This window comes from Podarcis melisellensis, assembly GCF_964234715.1.
Source record: "Podarcis melisellensis genome assembly, chromosome: 3".
NCBI lineage: Eukaryota > Metazoa > Chordata > Lepidosauria > Squamata > Lacertidae > Podarcis > Podarcis melisellensis.
Window position 1 is genome coordinate 43,046,697 of NC_138530.1, and position 19,740 is coordinate 43,066,436.

The 19,740-nt window shown below is 40.8% G+C and overlaps 1 protein-coding gene across 9 annotated transcripts in view; it reads right to left on the reverse strand.

Moving 5' to 3' along the window:
• Positions 1–1,823: 1,823 nt before the first annotated feature.
• Positions 1,824–19,740, reverse strand: part of CATSPERE (catsper channel auxiliary subunit epsilon) — a 45,397-nt gene continuing 27,480 nt past the window's right edge. For 7 of the 9 annotated variants that reach the window (XM_081905800.1, XM_081905804.1, XM_081905806.1 and 4 more), the window contains 10 exons: positions 19,459–19,534; positions 15,820–15,872; positions 13,259–13,303; positions 10,946–10,982; positions 10,239–10,318; positions 9,848–9,947; positions 8,025–8,123; positions 7,110–7,270; positions 5,638–5,691; positions 1,824–2,990 (listed from right to left, as the gene is read on the reverse strand). In XM_081905800.1, coding sequence (XP_081761926.1) covers positions 2,804–2,990; positions 5,638–5,691; positions 7,110–7,270; positions 8,025–8,123; positions 9,848–9,947; positions 10,239–10,318; positions 10,946–10,982; positions 13,259–13,303; positions 15,820–15,872; positions 19,459–19,534 — 892 coding nt within the window. In that variant the 3' untranslated portion in view covers positions 1,824–2,803. Of the gene's footprint in view, positions 2,991–5,637; positions 5,692–7,109; positions 7,271–8,024; positions 8,124–9,847; positions 9,948–10,238; positions 10,319–10,945; positions 10,983–13,258; positions 13,304–15,819; positions 15,873–19,458; positions 19,535–19,740 lie in introns of those variants that run through there. The other 2 variants (XM_081905801.1, XM_081905808.1) reach the window with 2 other exon arrangements.

Here is a 19,740-nt window from a genome sequence, read left to right on the forward strand (position 1 = left end):
CTACAAAGAACAGAAGTAGGGAAAGCACATGACGCTGACAGTTGCTATGCCTAATTCATAGTCAATTTCACCATAATGAGATTATAATTTGAACAGGACTATAAATTCATTACAGTAGCAGTGTTTTAAACCTATAAAATAGATGGTGATCACCACATCCGTGTTATCTCCATAAGGATGCAGTTAACATTTCAGGTGTGAAATATGGCTATGGTCGTGTTCTGCTTCCTATCTGTTCCTTTTTCATTCTTTATGTGGGCACAAGCTGTAAACACCATGAGAAAGGTCTGCTGTCCCCTGGCCGGACATTCCCCTGACATCCCCTTCCCAATTGCTTAGTCCCCTAGTACCATCCTTTGCTCCTACACCGCCCAGCAGCCGTTTGTCAGTACTGCCCAATTAATGTCCCCAAATTACCATTGTAGCAACCTTGTGATCTTGTGATCACGCTGCCTCGTGATCTCTCTGTATCAACCAATGGTGGCACAGAAACAGAGCACCTGATTGCTGTACTGTACTTGAGTGAGCAGGCTGCTCACTCCCACAGGTTGAAGTGAGAATATATTTCCCAGGATGACCCACAGCCATTTCACTGCACCTTGCAAAACATAATTCCTTCTATATATGTGTGCTCATTATATGCAAATAAAGGGACGGGACCATAAGAATCTTAAGTAAACCTTGGAGCGGCCCTTTGGTGCCCCGTCTCCTTTCCTGTTTTGTACATAGCATTTGGGAGCCAAAGAAAAGACAGTCGTTTCAAAATCAAGGCCGAAAGACCAATGAGCTGTACAAGAATGCCGCATTTCTCACACTGTTTTTTTCATTTTCGGTAAATCACTTTCAGTGGATTGTTGCACTGATCATTACTAGGTTCCCTTTCAGCTCCCAATTCCATTCAGTCCCGGTGTTCTAATATGGAGTTTTGATATACTGTATACACATATGATGAAATAACCTTATTTTTTTCCACAGCAGAGTTTGAATGGTGTAGGAAATGAATTAGTTTTATATTGATTTGAAGTTTGCAATGTGCTATTTTCATATGTTTTTTTTTAAAAAACAGATATCAAATTTGATTCAGAAGAATGTCAAAAGTGGTGGGGGAGAGTTTGTTTAGTAGTGGTGAATTCTTGTTTAGGATACAGTATATCTTTCTGAGCATTTTAATGTAAGGAACAACAAACTGCTTTCTTAAAAAAATATTAAACTAGGGAGAAATGGTTGCCCTCCAGATGCTCTTGCATCACAGCTCCCATAATCCCTAACCATTGGCCATGTTAGTTGGGGACCACAGCTCAATGATAGAGCATATATTCTGTGTGGAGAAGGTCCCAGGTTCAATACGCAGCATTTCAAGGTATGGTTGGAGGAGACCCCTGCTTGAAATCCTGCAGAACAGCTGCCAGTCAGTGTAGACAGTACTAAGCTGGTTGGACCAATGATCTGACTTGGTATAAGGCATGTTCCTATGGAGCTGTCAGGAGTTCAGTAACACTTGGGGGGGCACAAACGCTAAATGGTCCATCCTCATGTTAAACCACATTTTGCCATATCCAGTGATTATTAAATGATGTATCAAGGATCAATGGGGAACTTCAGTGTCACAGCTTGCCCAGTGCCTCTTCGCTCCCCCTGCCCCAGATTGTGCCATTGACTTCTGGTTGGACTGAAACCCACACCAGCAGCTCCCCATATGCTAGGTAAAGGTGGCTGGGAGACAAAGAAGTTCAGAGGGGGAGGGAAATGTGGTGTCCATCATCTGAGGGCAGGGGAAAGATGCTGAAAGAAATGAGAAAGAGATACAGGGTTAATTTTTTAAAAAAGAATAACAACAATAAAGTGGTAATAGAAAAGTTTTAATAGAGGGAAGAAGTCAATGCTAAAGGAATAGGGAGGAGGGTTGAAGCAAACAGGCAGTTTGGAGAGGAATAAGGCACAAGTATGACAAGGGATAAAAATACTTGGGGAAATATGAAAGAGAGGAGGAAATATAAAGCAAAATCTATGCATGAATGAAACTGAGCTATGGAACTCACAAGAAAATATCTGAAGCAAAAAACTTGAGAAATTTCAAAGAGGGATTAGGTATCAGTAGAAAATGATGCCAGTAATTGTTAGCTGATTACGCCAAAGTCTGCCTCCCTCTGCTACAATTTTGTGACTGGTGAGTCTCAGTAATTTTAAGCTATATCAAATTGGAATGGAAGGGAGAGAGAGAATTTCAGAACATGTTTATTGCTTGCTATAAATATTTGTTCACAGACATTTGTCCTAACACCCAAGCTTGTCACTTATCTACCACCATTATGAATAGTACTATGAACAGTGCTAAGGATTAATGTCTCACACTGAATATTCACTTACTGTGGAAAACTCTATAAATTGAAAGTGGAGACACTATATGTTCTTTCCATTGTCTGTTTGTTTATTTTGTAGCACAATAGAATCTTCAATAAAAACGAAATTTAAAAAAACAACCAGTGCTAATGATTCAGTTCTTTAGTATCCAGAGGTCATTGTTAACATCACAGAACCATTCCTGAATAAATAGTTTATTTTATTGTTAAAAAATTATTGCACAGAAGGAATGGACCACTTTGGGATTTTGAAAAATATAAGATGATCAGATTTTGAGGGTTTTAGAGAATGTTAGAAAATTGTGTTTAAAAGTATACTTGTATTAATCTTAGTTTGAAACATTACAACTTTTGTTTAAAACATTGCAGCATTTGTTTAAAACATTACAGTATTGTATGTTCATATACAGTTTAATAAGTACAAGTAATAATTTGTAACTGGGTTACTCATATTTCTTTGCTTCATCTGAAGAAACCGCTGAAGTCATATCTGAATTAAATGACACCACTGGGTCCACAAAATGGAGTGCCCGAAATAATTTCACATACCGATAGTAGCTGAAGGCAAGGACTCCCCAAAAGAAAACAACTATCAGACAAGCCCAACCGGCAATCTTAAGCATGTTTAGGCTAAAATACAAACAAGATGGAACATAAGTGTTGGTGTGTTCGTTCAAGGAGCAGCTTAATAATAATAATAATAATAATAATAATAATAATAATAATAATAAATTTATACCCCACCCAGCTGGCTTGATTTCCCCAGCCACTGTGGGTGGCTTCCAACAAAATATTTTAAAAAAATAGAATGCTTTATTGTCACAAGCTCCACTGCATGGAATGTAATTATTTGTTTAGCTTCCAATACATGTAGAATGTTATTGGAACACCTACACAGAGCTGGGGTGTGTTATAGAAGCTTGTGCCCCACTCACCTAAACTTGACACTGCTGTGGCACTCACCACGCATGCCATATTCCAGGGGGAAATATGCAGCTGGCACAAAGCTGCTGTCTGTGTCCCCATCATGGCCACCATAGCTACAACCACCACTGCAGAAGTCAGAGCAGTGACTCCAATCAAAACTGCAGCAGCAACTGTTGGATTGACATACATGTAATCTCCCCAGAAGACTCCATAAAATGGAACTGAAGAGATTGAAATGCCAGTAATGGAAGCAGGGACTCTGCTACCTGAGTGTTCCTGTTTAGCTCCACCTCAAAAGAACTCATATCACTCTTATTGTGCTCCAAAGGCTGCATTCTGCTGGTGAACAAGACAACTGTCTCTGCCATCTGCCTGCATGTCCAATAGGATCTCAAAGCACCTATGTGCAACTGCTGGGATTGTATTATGGCCCCACCTTGTCCTCTGGGCAGAGCCCTAGGTGTCAAGAAACATTTGCCCTGCTTTCAAACAAAACTGGCTCAATGATTGCTATTGTTGTTCATTCATATGTATATCCTGCCTTTCAACCAGTTTGAGGTCCATAGAGATAAAAATGGCAAATACGCTTTGTATACTGTACAAAGTATTGCTGTGTTCTTTTAAAAGAAAAACCCTGCACTCAAAATGGTGAATTCTGGTAAGGATACAGGAATACCGTATTTTTCGCCCTATAGGACGCACCGCCGGCCCATAGGACATACCTACTTTTTTGGGGGGGGGAGAAAAAATATATTTTCCCCCCAGCCGCAGGGGGGAGTTCCCGCAGGGCTCCCTAGGCTGCGGATTACTTCCTGAAGCGCGGGGCGCTCTGCTTCAGGGCACCCCGCGCTCCGGGCAAGTAGGCTGCTATCCGCAGCCTAGGGAGCCCTGCGGGAACTCCCACAGGCTCCCCAGGCTTACGGATAGCTTCCTGAAGCCTGGAGAGAGGGGTCGGTGCGCACCGACCCCTCTCACTCTCCAAGCTTCAGCGAAAGCCTGCATTTGCCCCATAGGACGCGCACACATTTCCCCTTCATTTTTGGAGGGGAAAAAGTGCCCTATAGGGCAAAAAATACAGTAAATTCCCTTATTGCAGGTGTTAGAAAGAATTCCTCTCCCATCCAAATCAATGCTCTATTATTAAAGTTTGCCAAGGAAGATGGTAGAAGTTACAGAAATACATTTATTTTGGATTCTTTTGCAAGCTAAATAAGAAAAGTTAGCTGGGGGATAGAGATATCAGGTAGAAGTAGAAGCAAAATAAGTAAGAAATCACATTTTTTTCATGAGTCTGTAGTAAGCATATTTCTAGTTGCATGTGTGTGAGAAAAAAGAATGCTTTAGGGAAGAAAAAAATTAACTATTGATACCTTTTGAAAGACTTACTAGATTTACTGTGTTGAAGGCTTTTGTGAACAAGAACCCACATAATCAAACTAATGATGTGCATCTTTAGGTTGCAGATAGAGTAGAAAAATATATAAAGAGTAAAGCAAAAATGCAAGTATCTGATGATTCTATGCAAAGTGAAAGTACAAATTCAAAATAGCTGTAAGTGGTAATAAATTCAGGTATAAGTGCTAAGAAGATGGCATTGCTGCTAATTCCTGCTGTTTTAAATGATTGCCTACTTACATTAAGCTTTGCATAGAAATATAATTCACTTGCATTTTGTGGCCCTTCAACTCCACACCTCCATCCCACATTCCCTATGTAGAAACACACATCTGTCATTGGAGGATTCACTTTATGTATCTTTATGTAACTGACATAAGCCTTTACCACAATATGTATTAGTCTTCAAAGTGTCACTTTTTGTTGTTGTTTTTAGTAGGGTGGGTATTTTAACACATGGCTGGAATATTGAGGAACATAATTTGCTTGCTTGTTTGAATTTTCAGTGTATTTGTAGTAAAAGTGTGTCATGAATAGCTACTTCTTAGTATCAATACCCTGAATGTAGCATGGTCTGTTGGCTTTTATATGCATAAGGGATCACTTTTTGAAAGCATCTCCACATCAAACATCTAGGGTTGGACCTGAAGGTGAAATTGTACATTTTCATAAGACTCCCATAGCTCATGATCTAATTTTCCGAGTCATTTTTTTACACACAGAGAATATTAACATTTATATTATCAATCTTCCATTGAACTAAAAAAAAAAACCTGAAAGCCTCTAGGCTTTTTAAGAATGTAGAAAGTAAATACATCTTCCCAGATTTCAGAACATGGAGTTTGTTCAACGGATTTTTACTAAACTTTGTATCAGGATTTTTACCAAACTTTTGTGCAGGAATGGGAACTAATGCTTGATCTTATGCCAACAAATCAAGAGTACTAATGCCTACCTTTCAATGATGCCATGTGTCCGAACTGCAAAATAAGCTTCGTAAGGACAAAAACTGGAATAAAAAATGAGAGACTAAACATTATTTTTCATAACTGTAAACTACAACAGTCTTCTAATGAGAGGAGAACCATCTTATAATTAGAGGAGAACCCTAAAAGGGTCAAATTTTAGACTATTAATGCTCCAGAAAAATCAAGTGTAAGATTCATGACAGTGATGATACTGTGAGAGGAGTGGCGACAGATACATTTGGGCCCTTCAGAGATGGGGCTACTGATACTAGTAGTCCTTGGTAAACTTAACCAACATGAATAGGACTATTCTCCTTCCATATCAGCATGTGTTCTCTGCATGAGTATAAGAAAAAGGGGATGCCACCACAGAGCCCCACCCCCCAGCACCCTCATTTGTGAGATTGATTATGTAACTGTTTTTCCATATGTACATAAGAAGCTGTAATTGCTGATGTTTGTACAGAGATTAAATTAGGTGAACACACTCTCTGCATCGGTGTGTGTGAGGTTTTTTCTACTCTAAGAAAATATTGTGTGTAAAAGAAAGCAGAACTGGTAACAAACTATACTTGCAGATTGACTGATTTTGTCTTCCTCCTTGGATACCATCAGTTTAGGACATGTGCAGAGGCGATATGCCAGGACCCTCCCATAACACAAAATGGGTGAGATTCAGAGTTCTGTGTACCTTATTTTATTTAAATTGTTTTACTGTATTTGCCATCCAATAACTAAAATTTTCTGGGTGATATTCAGCACATTGAACTGAAAATCTGCTATGTTATTGTGTTCCTAAGTAACAGCTAGATGTCATCTCTGCTATTGACCTATTGTATAATGTACACCATATATGACACTCAGTATTAGGTCTATATACTCAAAGAAGATCCATTGAAACTATTTAACTATTTAATTGAAACTATTGAACTATTTAAGTAACTTAAGACTACTGATATCAATGGATCTACTTTGAATACGAGTTGAGTATCGTCCCAAACACTTAGGAATTAACTTAATTACAAATTTATAAACATGTTCCATTCAGGTATAATTATATTCAACAAAAGAGGTTTAAAGACTGTCTCAAGGCAAATCTAAAAAAATGTATTATAAACACCAACAAATGGGAAACACTGGCCTGCGAGCGCTCCAATTGGAGAACAGCCTTTACCACATGTGTCATGGGCTTTGAAGAAACTCGAACTCAGGATGCAAGGAGAAACGTGTTAAGAGGAAGGCACGCTTGGCAAATCCACACCATGATCAACTCCTGCCTGGAAACCAATGTCCCCACTGTGGAAGGACATGTGGATCCAGAATTGGCCTCCACAGTCACTTACAGACTCATTGTTAAAACCGTGTTTATGGAAGACAATCTTACTTGGCAACGAGTGATGACCAAAGAAGAAGAAAGAAGATACTTAACCATACAGCTGCTAATTATGTTAAAGCTAACCTGTAGTTTGGATCCATTATCTTCAATCTGAACAGGAAAATGCCAGCATAGTCCTGAGGCCAAATGATAGAGTTGATGCCAGAATGGTTCATGAGTTCATACTGATTATCTAGTGTCCCCAGAAGTCCAGCACCACCACTCATAAAACAGGATATGTAATTCTGGGTGGGGAAATGTAATTAATTTACCATAAGACACACATCCATAATACGTGAGGAATATGGTAAGTACAAATAATATACCTGTTTTATGTCCTAAAGTGTTTGCATAATAAATAAGTACTGTAGCTGATTTTGTAGTTGTTGGGTTGCAAAAAATAATTAGGTATAGCTTAAGACACTATAGTTTTCAAACTATTGGCAAATCATGCAATCCAGAACATCAGCAAAGCTGGTGTATAGGAGGAAGACCAAAGATGGAAGATCCAGAATATCTAAAGCTCTGCTTGGGACACACAAACAGGGTGGATAGAAGGGTGGAACTCTCTTTCTGGCCGTTTTTGAGAGGGTGGGGGTAACATTACAATTTCCCACCTATTGTTTCCATGGCGTATATTTTGTTCTGTTTGGCGTGTGTAAGAAGAAGGGGAAGGCTTTGGATTCATGTCCCCTTTTTACCTCTACTGGTATCTGTAAGATAAGGGCTACATATGTTTTTACAGGGCTGGTAGGTGCCTTACAAGGTCAGATTTCCTGTTTCAAGGTACGGCACCACCTGCTGCCTTTGGAGAAGGAGATCCAAAACATCATATAGCTCTAGAGATGCACTGCTAGTGACCACAGGATTGTGCCCTAAGTATTACTGCATTGCCTCTTGAATATTAATTTGTGCGTCCTGATCAATATTCATAGGCAAAATACCATGAGAGCTTCAGAATTCATATTATTAATTTCCTTATTATATACATTTTCTTACCTGTCTCCCCCAATAGCGATCTATAGTATATGCAGTAATGCTTTCTAGATCCTGAGGAACCATCGAAGACATATTTTGTGCTTTGCTCAAACAGCGTACCTGTTCAAAGAATATAAATGCACAAAGTAAAACAGAAATCACATGCACAGTCTCAGTCAAAGTCTCAGGTGTACAGCATATTTAAATTTTATCAATCTCTTAAGCTTGATACTGATGAAACTGGTAAATATAAAAGTTTAAACCATTGTAACACAAATACAACTGTTCATAGATTTCAGTCCATCTTGTTTTGCCTCCTGACACTTTGTCAACCTTACTGGGATCTCAGGTAAGGTCATGTGCAGCATTCGGAAGTCTTATATGGTCTCGTGGAGACTCTCACAAGAGCTTGCCAGAAGCCACCACCACATCTACTTGCTTCTCTGGTAGTGTGTGTGCGTGGACACACAGAGGTATTCCTTGCATTCCACTGCCTGTTTGGACCTATGTCTGCCAAATGCAATGGACATTGCCTCCAAAACCTTGGGGCAACAATTAAGGCACTGGCTCAAGCTAGGAATCTGTGGTGGACTTTGTGCCCCTTAAAAATTCTGAAGATTCTGATATTTCTTCCCATGGTAATTTTAAAAATGTAGTGTTGATAAGGTGTCTGGTCTAGCAGTTCGAAAGCACGTCAAAGTGCAAGTAGATAAATAGGTACTGCTCTGGCGGGAAGGTAAATGGCGTTTCTGTGCGCTGCTCTGGTTCGCCAGAAGCGGCTTAGTCATGCTGGCCACATGAACCGGAAGCTGTATGCCGGCTCCCTCGGCCAATAAAGTGAGATGAGTGCCGCAACCCCAAAGAGTCGGCCACGACTGGACCTAATAGTCAGCGGTCCCTTTACCTTTACTTTAGCACTGTCAAGAGCTGTGTAAAAGACTGATTCAAACAACATCCATTAAAAAACCCTATTGTAAACAAAAATTCGTATTTATTAAAAGCATTTATATACCACTTCTATTTCAAAGATGTTACCGTATTTTTCGCTCTATAGGACACACTTTTCCCCCTGCAAAAATGAAGGGGAAATGTGTGTGCATCCTATAGAGTGAATGCAGGCTTTCGATGAAGCCTGGAGAGCGAGAGGGGTCTCTCCAGGCTTCAGGAAGCTATCCGCAAGCCTTGGGAGCTCCCACTGGGCTCCGAAGGCTTGTGGATAGCAACCTGCAGCCTGAAGCCCAGGGAGCGCAACGCTGCCCGGGCTTCAGGCAGCTATCCGCAACCTTCGGAGCTCTCCCCCAGCCCGCAAGCTCTGGGAGCGGTGGCAAGGCTGCGCAACCTTGCCTCCGCTCCCGGACCTGAATTTTTTTTTCTTTATTCCCCCCCCTAAAAACTAGGTGTGCCCTATGGTCCGGTGCGCCCTATGGAGCGAAAAATACGGTATATCACTAAAATAAAAACACAACCTCAAACCAGTTAAACAGCAATATAAAAGCATTCAAAAGTGAATAAAGCAGAAATTTGTAAGATTCAAGCATGTAAAAAAGGTTCAATCTTAGATGTCGGGGAAAGCCTGAGCAAAAATATGTCTTCACAATACATCTATCTAGAGCAACTGGTGGTTGCTGTTTCATGAATGGCAGATGGAAGGGCATTTCACAGTTGAGGAGCAACAGCAGAAAATGCTGATTTTGAAGTCATTGCCCCAAGACATTTTATGGGGTGTGTGGTGCCATGAGAATTCCCCCCCCCAGTTGATCTAAATGATCTTAAGGTCTAAAATGGGGCAGGTGGTCTCTTATTCTTGATTAACCTGAAAGGTTAGTGTATAAATGTCTGGTCACCTGTTGTACTGTTGTGTTATAATGGTAGTCATTCCTGCCATTCATCTCCCACAAGATATAATTTGCTTCAACAGTCCCAATCATGTTTTCACGCTCATATCTAGAAAGAACAGAAATACAGTGTCATGTCTCTGTAAAGGACAAAAAAAGACCAAAAACAACAACAACAAAAACCATACTAAGGGTATACACTACTGTAGGCCAGAGTTCTTGCCAATAAGGCAATTTTTAAAAATATGGAACTGGTGGGGAATTGTGGTAATGAAGATAATAGCTGCATTATCATTCTTTTATTTTTCATCTGATTAGGATGGTCAAAGAAAGGGCTTAACGAATAAATATATATAAATACATATTTTCCATGGGTTTATAGTGTTTAAAAGCTGCTTACAAGAGAACAGTAGGACGAAATGGACGTGCGTAATGGACCTCTATTGGGCAACCAAATAGGGCAAAATTGTACTCCTGCTCCTAGGAGAAAGGTAGGTTAACATAAATCTCTCCTTGCCTTCTATTTGCATCAATAGTATACTTAACATATTTATTTATTTATTCACTTTATTAGTTGCTTGGCACTTAAGGAGTCTCCAAGTGACTTACAAAACTTAAAAGCATAAAGCATGGCAGAGAATCAGAAAGAAGTACATTGTATTACAATAAAAGCTTTGCAAATGCCACAAAACAGCAGAAAAACCTTCAACAGAAAAACGCCATTACAGTTGTACCTTGGTTTTCAAATGCCTTCGTACTCGGACGTTTTGGCTCCCAAATGCTGCAAACCTGGAAGTGACTGTTCCAGTCGCAAACTATTTTTGGAAGCCGAATGTCCGACGGGGCTTCTGCGGCTTCTGATTGGCTGCAGGACCTTCGTGCAGCCAATCAGAAGCTGAACTTTGGTTTCCAAATGTTTTGGAAGTCGAACGGACTTCTGGAACAGATTCCATTCAACTTCCAAGGTATTACTGTAATAGCAAAACCATCATAATCTCTCAATTGCTCTGTAGGTATGTTTTTACCTCATGCCAAAAGCAGGACCTGGTTAGGGAAAGTGTTCCACTAGTGGGTGCTATAAATGAAAATTAAATGTGTAGTTCTTACCCAGTATTCTCCCTGTGTTTTGACCCATCGATATTTCCTAATGTGAGGGAAAAAATAAAGTTTGTCAATGGTAAGGACAATGTTTTATTTATTTATCTATTTGTCTATCTATTTATTAATTAATTTATTATTATTATTATTATTATTATTATTATTATTATTATTATACCCCCACCCATCTGTCTGGGTTTACCCAGACACTCTGGGTGGCCCATAGCATATTTTAGAACATAATAAAACATCAAACATTAAAATCTCCCGGATACAGGGCTACCTTCAGATGTCTTCTAAAAGTCAGATAGTGTTTTATTTCCTTGACATCTGAAGGGAGGGTGTTCCACAGGGAGGGTGCCACTGCCGAGAAAGCCCTCTGCCTGGTTCTCTGCATCCTTGCTTCTTGCAGTGAAGGAACCAGCAGAAGACCCTTGGAGGAGGACCTCAGTGTCTGGGCTGAACAACGAGGGAAGGAAATGCTCCTTCAGGTATACTAGACCAAGGCCATTTAGGGCTTTAAAGATCAGCACGAACACTTTGAATTGTGCTCGGAAGCACGCTGGAAGTCAATGAAGATCCTTTAGGACTGGTGCTATATGGTCCTGGCGGCCACTCCCAATCACCAGTCTAGCTGCCACATTCTGGATTAATTGTAGTTTCTGGGTCACCTTCAAAGCATAGCAGCAGTCCAAGCGGGAGATAATCAGAGCATGTACCACTCTGGTGAGACAGTGTGCAGGCAGGTAGGGTCTCAGCCGGCGTATCAGGTGGAGCTAGTAAACAGCTGCCCTGGACACAGAATTGACCTGCGTCTCCATGGACAGCTATGAGTCCCAGCCTGCGCACCTGGTCCTTCAGGGGCACAGTTACCCCATTCAGGACCAGGGCCCCCCCCACCTGCCCGTCTCCTGTCCCCCAAAACAGTACGTCCATCTTGTCAGGATTCAACCTTAATATGATAGCCACCATACATCCTCCAACTGCTTCCAGACACTCACACAGGACCTTAATTGCCTTCATTGGTTCAGATTTGAAGGAGAGGTCAAACTGGGTACTATCCGCATACTGATGAACACCCAGCCCAAACCCCCTGATAATCTCTCCCAGCAGCTTAATATAGATGTTATTGCCTATAATGTGTGATTAGGTCTCACACTTTAAATTTTAAAGTCACAACTGCTCCTCCATTTGCCTCCTCATTTTTCACTACTAAATAGCTGTGCACTCCATTGCAATTCCCGAATGCTCAGTCCTCAAAAGGAAAAAGTGAAACGAGAAAATTAGGAGAAAATATTTAGCAGATTGAGGATGAGAAGGGAAACGGAGCCACTTTCGCTTAGCTGACAAACCAGCAACTTCCAGCTCCTCTTCTTGTCCCCCCCGCTCAATTTCAGCTGCTCATTATAAAGAGTTTTGGAACTAAGGACTACTAGTTTCTGATTTTGCTTCTCCACACTCCTTCATCCCAATTCCTTTCCCTTTTGTGTCATGGCCTTTAGATTATAAACCCAAGAGCAGGGTATTTCATGACTGATCTTTGTAAACCACCCTGGAAGCCTTTTTTCACTGGAGAATAATTTAAAAAATCCTACAAACAAACAGGCTATGGAACATGGCTGAGAACAGGCATCCTATAAAATAAAATAGAATTCATATTTTTAAGTGCTTTTTCTCTATTGTTTATCATTAAACTTGTAAAATGTTTTTCCTGATAATGACTACCACACCCTCCAACAAAGAACTGGAAAGATGGCTTTATTTGCCCTTGCAGTGGAACATGTTCAGTAAAAGTGGAGTGTTTTAATGAATTATATAAGTATATACCTTAAGTCTTGACAACATATATATTGATTCATGGTTCTTGTCATATCTGCCTATGATATACCTATGCAGCTACTGTCTTTAAAGTTTTGTTTTCTATTGATGTCTTAGTTTTGTTACAGCTTATGGACAATAAAATAACATATTTATCTTATTTACACTTTCCATATAGCAAAAGGATATGGTGGAGTATAAATTTAGCAAAAGACTTAGTAGCAAGCTCACTATTGTGTTTTGGGACAGACTAAATGGGTTTGCCAGCAAAGTTAAAATACTGCTGCTTGGATGATCTTTTGGAGGGAGGAATTTTGTATCTGGATTCACTATGTCAGTCTCAGAAATGATCAGCACTATCAGAGTTGGCAGCTCTGATGAATGACAGCATTAAAAAAACAAAAAAAGATGCCTGTACTCTACCACCTACAGAACACTTAAATAAATTGGAAAAGCAGTCGAAAACAATCTATTTCCATCCATATTTTATATGAAGTTACTTACGCGGGTATTTTGAATGTAAAAGTTTGATTGCTACAATTTGTGGGTCTGTGGACACAAAAAAAGAAAAATACAATTATATAAAGATATTTATGATTAAATGATAGTTTGAAAATATAGCACAATATTTATTATGGTCCTTCTACATTTTATATATTATTAATATTCTTATTATTTCATTTATATATAACTGAATGCCAAAATAGGGTTCTAAAAGGTTTACGAGGTATAAAACCAATTATATTAAAATCTAAACATCCATAATTAAAATACACAATAAAACAATCTAATGAAAACAACACAGCAATTTAAACAGAGGTCTCTGGTGAAGAGTTCAAGAGAATGCCTACATAGACAGAAGCATCTTCTAAAGCTGGAAGAATATCAGTACAAATGCAATTTCTTGCATTTCAGTAAGGAGTGTACAGTTGGCCTGCAACTTACACAGAGGCAACATTCCAAGGGTTTGCATGCAAAGGCAGGAAGACCCCTGAAACTGCCACCACATGACTATCCCTATCTTACAGGAAGTGGTGGAGGAAGAGGGGTGCGGGGTCCACCCTGGGTTTCATCACCGGGAGGGGGGGGGGTTTGACAAAATGAGTTGTTTAAAAAAACTGGGCTCACAAATTTTTTTAGGAGGGATGTGGTGGCTGTGGCTGGATGGTTAGGTGGGAGCCGGTTGAAGTTAAATCCTTCGAAGACAGAGGTCCTCTGGCTGGGACGGGACGATAAGGGATTGAGGGGGCAACTCCCATCTCTTGCGGGGGTGCAATTAGTGCCAGCACCGTCCGTTAAGAGTTTGGGTGTAATCTTCGACACCCCCCTTTCCATGGAGGTGCAGATTACAGCTATAACAAAGGCGGCATTTTTTCATCTCCGCCAAGCTAAGCAGTTGGCTCCTTACCTCTCTCACTCTGACCTAGCCACTGTGATCCACACGACGGTCACCTCCAGACTGGATTATTGTAACTCGCTCTACGTGGGGCTGCCCTGAGACTGACCCAGAAACTCCAGCGGGTGCAGAATGCCGCGGTGAGACTCCTTACGGGGTCTTCACTGCGAGATCACATTTACCCGGTGCTATACCAGCTGCACTGGCTCCTGGTGGAGTACAGGATCAGGTTTAAGGTGCTGCTTTTAACCTTTAAAGCCCTATACGGCATAGGACCCTCGTACCTACGGGACCGCCTCTCCTGGTATGTCCAACAGAGGAACTTACGATCTTCAAATAAAACATCCTGAAGGTCCCAGGCCACAGAGAGGTTAGGCTGGCCTCAACTAGAGCCAGGTCTTTTTCGGCTGCGGCTCCAATCTGGTGGAACGCTCTGTCACAAGAGACTAGGGCCCTGCGGGACTTGACATCTTTCCGCAGGGCCTGCAAGACAGAGCTGTTCCACCAGGCCTTTGGTCAGGGCGCAACCTGACTCCCTCCTTTGGCAATCTCTAAAGAACTTTAGCTTAATGGTTGCCATCAATTTGATTTTAATTAATTTTTATAATGAAATGTTTTTAGAATGTTGTACTATTTTATTGTTGTTAGCCGCCCTAGCCCGGCTTCGGCTGGGGAGGGCGGGATATAAATAAAATGTATTATTAGGTACCTGCAGGCTCCACGCTGCCTCAAACGGCAGCATGGGACTTGCGTCTGCCTACTACCCCTCTCTCAGCTGCCCTACAGCTTAGGGGGAGGTGGCGGAGAGGCTCCAAGTGTTGGAAAGGCTTGCCCCGCACCCATGGGTGCAGATCGCCCCGCCCCTGATTGCAGGACATGCCCCCACACCAGGCACTGCTTACTGGGCTCTGGGAAGCATGTGGGAGACCTCTGGAAGGCTGTGGGAGCCTCCAATGAAATCTTGCAGGGCTGTCCAAAATCTTGGGAGCCTCCCACTGCCTTCCAGAGGCCTTGCATGACTTTCCCAGACCCCAATAAGCAAGGTGAAGGGCTTAAAAACTGTCCCCACAGCAGGAAAATGCAGCTCAAAAGGCCTAGGAGTAATATGAAGGAACTTTAAGTTATCTGAATTTGCTAAAAGTTAGTATTACTTCACAGCAGGCATAATTAATAGATCTCACTGTCACAAGCTGTGGTGAGGTGACAGTCACTGGCTTAGATGACTCTTAAATGGACAAGACAAGTTTATGAAAGATAAGTCAATCAACAGCTATGAGCTGAGAGAGGTAACTTGAACCCCCAAGATTAGAAGCATGGTGCCACTGAACACCCTTCTCAGAGGGAATACTATTGCTTTCATGCCTCACTTTGGATTTCTGGGAGCAGTATGCTGCGGTTAGATAGACTTTGTTGGTCCTGGTACATAAGTGTTCCTTGCGTTCACAGACAGGTTAATTTATCTCACTCATCTGCCCTCAAAACAGGGTTTCTGAGGTGGCTAAAACTCATAGTAAACCGCAATTAATAAACAAGATAAGACCAGTTATACAATACAGTCAACGTCAAAGAAAACCCAACAGCACCCAATCTGACTATAGTATCTACATTTTAGTTATTTTTTGCAATGTAGAACATGGAGGAAGAAGGAAAAAATAGCATTGTTACTTGCTTTTCAATAGCCAGGTCTCGAAATACAGGACAACCAACGTTTATGTGCGCTACCTGAAAAGAAGCACATTCTAGTAAGCTGACAGTTTCTGCCATCACACATAATGGCCAAAATATCAGTGGGGAAAAATAGTTTCTGTTCAAACTCACACCACTGTAATGGCACTCTGTGGGGGGGGGGGGAGAGGGGAGAGAGACAGCACAGATCTAGGTTTAAAAGCTGACATTTGAAAGCCAACTTTTGTGATTTACATGCATGCAGTACAGTATTAAAATATATGTAACAAATAAAATAATGCATTTTTTAATGTGCATTCCAATGCACAACATGGCTAGAGAAGTCCCACTGATCACATACTTAACTATTGTCATTCATCTGATTTGTATTGATTTTATAATTAAATGATTTTGGAATGTTGTATCATTTTAATGTCGTTAGCCGCTCTGAGCCGGCTTCGGCTGGGGAGGGTGGGATATAAATAAAATTTTATTATTACTTATTATTATTATTATCTCCTAAAGAAATCAATGTACAACTTTGGCTAAATTGTGCCTCATTTGGAGGTGTCAAGCAGTTCACTCTCCCAGAAACTACTTACTCTTGGTAGAAAGCATATTCATAAAATACGGTACTCTGGCTGCAACCCTTAGTATAATTACTTTGGATTAAGTCTCACTGATCACTTCATTTCCAAGTATATGGGGTTAGGCTTGTCTTTAATTTTTCTAACTTTTATTGCAGTTAATGGACCTAAATTAGTTATAGCTATTCATTTCAATGGGTCTACACTGAGTTAAAGTTAAATATAAGACTGAGCCTGGAAAACTGAAACATCTTAAACCTACAATAACAGGCTATATCTCTTACAGATTTCTAATTCAAAAACTGAACTGAATGAGGGTGATCAAATCAAGTGATAAGAGATTGAATCAATTTTTGTAAGGGCTCATTAATGTATTGCTGACAAAATTATGCGGTGTCATCGCTGCTCAAGGAAGTGCTTGAAAGAGTAAATTCACCCTAATTTTAAATCTCTGTGCTTGAATAGCCATTCTAACTTTAGGCCAGGCTCCAACTTCTCTGTTGGGGGAAATTTTATTGAACAGGTGACTGTGGCGCCATTTCAGATATCCATGACTGAAATAATTTATGAATAACTTGACATTTATTATGAATAGTATTGACATAACTCTTCTTATCATACCTGTCAACTTACAGATTTGAAAATAAGGGACCAGCCGCCTCGGAAATAAGGGATCAGCAGCCAAAATAAGGGATTTTCAGAGCACATGGATGTTTGACTTCTGAGCCCCTCTGAGCCAAAGGCAGAAAGCCCAGCCAGTAGCCAAACAAAGCCTCAAGCGGTGGTTCCCACAGCGCAGCAACCCGGCAAAGGGGGTGCAGCAAGGAAAACCACCGTCACCTCTCTGCTGGGAAGCGCTGAGCAAAGGCAAGTCCCTAGGCAACATGGTCGATTTGATTGGCACAAGGCATGCAAGCTCCACCCTCCAGTCGTTCTTAGACTCCTTATTGGGTGAGCAACGCAGCCAAGCAACACAGTTGGAGCCTCCCTCCTCCCTGGCTGGCAGGGAGGGAGGGAGAGAAGCTGCTTCCTTTGAAATCCGGGAAATTTAAGGGACATCATCAATAAGGGACAGCAGCGGGACATGGCGCTGGGATAAGGGACTTTCCCGCCAAATAAGGGACGGTTGACAGCTATGCTTCTTATCTTTTATATTTTATGATTGTTACATTATGTTATGAATGTATGTATGTTATGCTGTATGTTATTCTGAAGCCTTTGGGCAAAAGGCTGTATAAAAATGTTTCAACAAACAAACAAACAAACAAGCAAGCAAGCAAGCAAACAAACACATTTGTTGATGAGAGTCCTCCTCAACCCTTTATCATATGACGGCAATATTTTTAGACTGACAGTAATTCCAGGTGGGCAGTTTATTGAGCATTCGTCTTGATTTTTTTTGCGCATAATTTGTGAAGAGGCTATATGACACTGCCATTTAGTAGTTGGTATCTTGTGTAATTTTTTATCACTTATCTTACCATCAAAAGTCAGAAAGGGGAAAGTTAACAAAAATTGCACTGGTGAGTGTATGCTAACAACCACTAGATGGCAATGTCATATAATGTCACAACCACAAAAAGTGTGAACAAATCAGGATAAACTCAATAAGCTCAATAAACAGCTACCTGAAAACAGTGAGTATTTTGATTGTTTTGGTGGACAATCTCTGAAAGTCACAGCAAGATCTTGATTTTATTGGACTTCTCAGTGGCTTTTGTCCCTGGTATCGTTGAAGTATCAGATATTATCAGATATTATACTGCTGGTGACTATCCAAGGCAAACACTTGAGATGGTTTTAATTTTACCTCTCAATATGTACCCAGATAGTGACGACAGAACTGTGTCTTGTGAGGCTCTTTTTATTTGGTAATGTTTGTCATTTAATATTTATGCAAAACTGCTGGGAGAGAGAATGTGGAATTTAAGAGTTTGATATGATTAATATCATGACATTGCCTAACTTTCTGCTTCATTCTTTCTCTCTATCATCCATTAACCAGAGCATCCTTGGTCCTGAACTTGTTGGTGTCTGAAGGCTACGGTCTGCTGAATAAGGAGAATAAAACTGAACCTGATGTTGATAGAGGATCCAAGGAGGCTGGAGCCCTTGCCACTGACTGAGGCATTTCCCTTGATAGAGTATGTATGCAGCCAAATGCTGCTTAGTGTACAGCTGCTCCTGACAATCCAGGTTGTGGCCAGGAAATTTTTCTATCTGATCTAACCTCTGTCCTTCCACCCAATATGAATGGCAGAACTGTATACAGTGGTACCTCAGGTTAAGTACTTAATTCATTCCAGAGGTCCATTCTTAACCTGAAACAGTTCTTAACCTGAAGCACCACTTTAGCTAATGGGGCCTCCTGCTGGAGCACAATTTCTGTTCTCATCCTGAAGCAAAGTTCTTAACCTGAAGCACTATTTCTGGGTTAGCGGAGTCTGTAACCTGATGCGTATGTAACCCGAGGTACCACTGTACTGAAAAATGGGGACCAGGCGGTCAGCAACATCTATCAGCTATTATTGTATGACTAGGTGGTAGTTTTCTAAAACCTCTGGTTTCAGGAAGGGCCACTTCAAAAGGGGCCACACCACCCTGGCTCCTGTCAAGTTCGGCAAGAGATGGGGCACCATGACGGCAGAAGTAGTGTGTGTGTGAGCAATTCCCATTTAAACTCCCATTTAAATATTGTGTACCTCACAATATTTTATTCCATCCCTCCTCTCACTGGGAATGTCTGTAATCCTCCTACACACTTCAAGCAGGAGTATGCGGCTCTGTCCTTATTGGGGTTTTTGGGGGGGCGGGGTTCCCCTTAGGATTTCCCCTCTAATGTTGTTTTTTCCCCTTCTGCACACCATGTGGTCCTCCAAGCCAACTTTATCTTCATTTGATATAAAGTCAGACATTAAAGATCTCTATCAGGTATTTTTTTAAAAAAATGAAAGTTTTTGCAACAGTGTATTTGTTAGTGCTTAAGGTACTATGGTATTCAGTTGTTTTCATCCTTTTTTAAAAAGAAAGATTAGCATCTCATGCTAAAAACTTACCTTGTTGGGAGTCATACATGTTCTTCCAGTGAGGGAAGGTTCCACTTCAATTGTCATAATACCCGTTGAACTAATTCTACAAGGAAGTACCAGCCATAAAACAGGTATATTTAAGACACTTAAAATCAATCCTTTATATAATACTTATGTGTTGCTTTCACAACTGATATTTATTTCATTATCTGTTCCCAAAATTCAAATCCACAAACTTAAGTTTTTAAGAGTTCAATCTTATACTTGAGATTCTGGCTGGGGGATTCAGGGTCTGGTGGAAGCACCGCA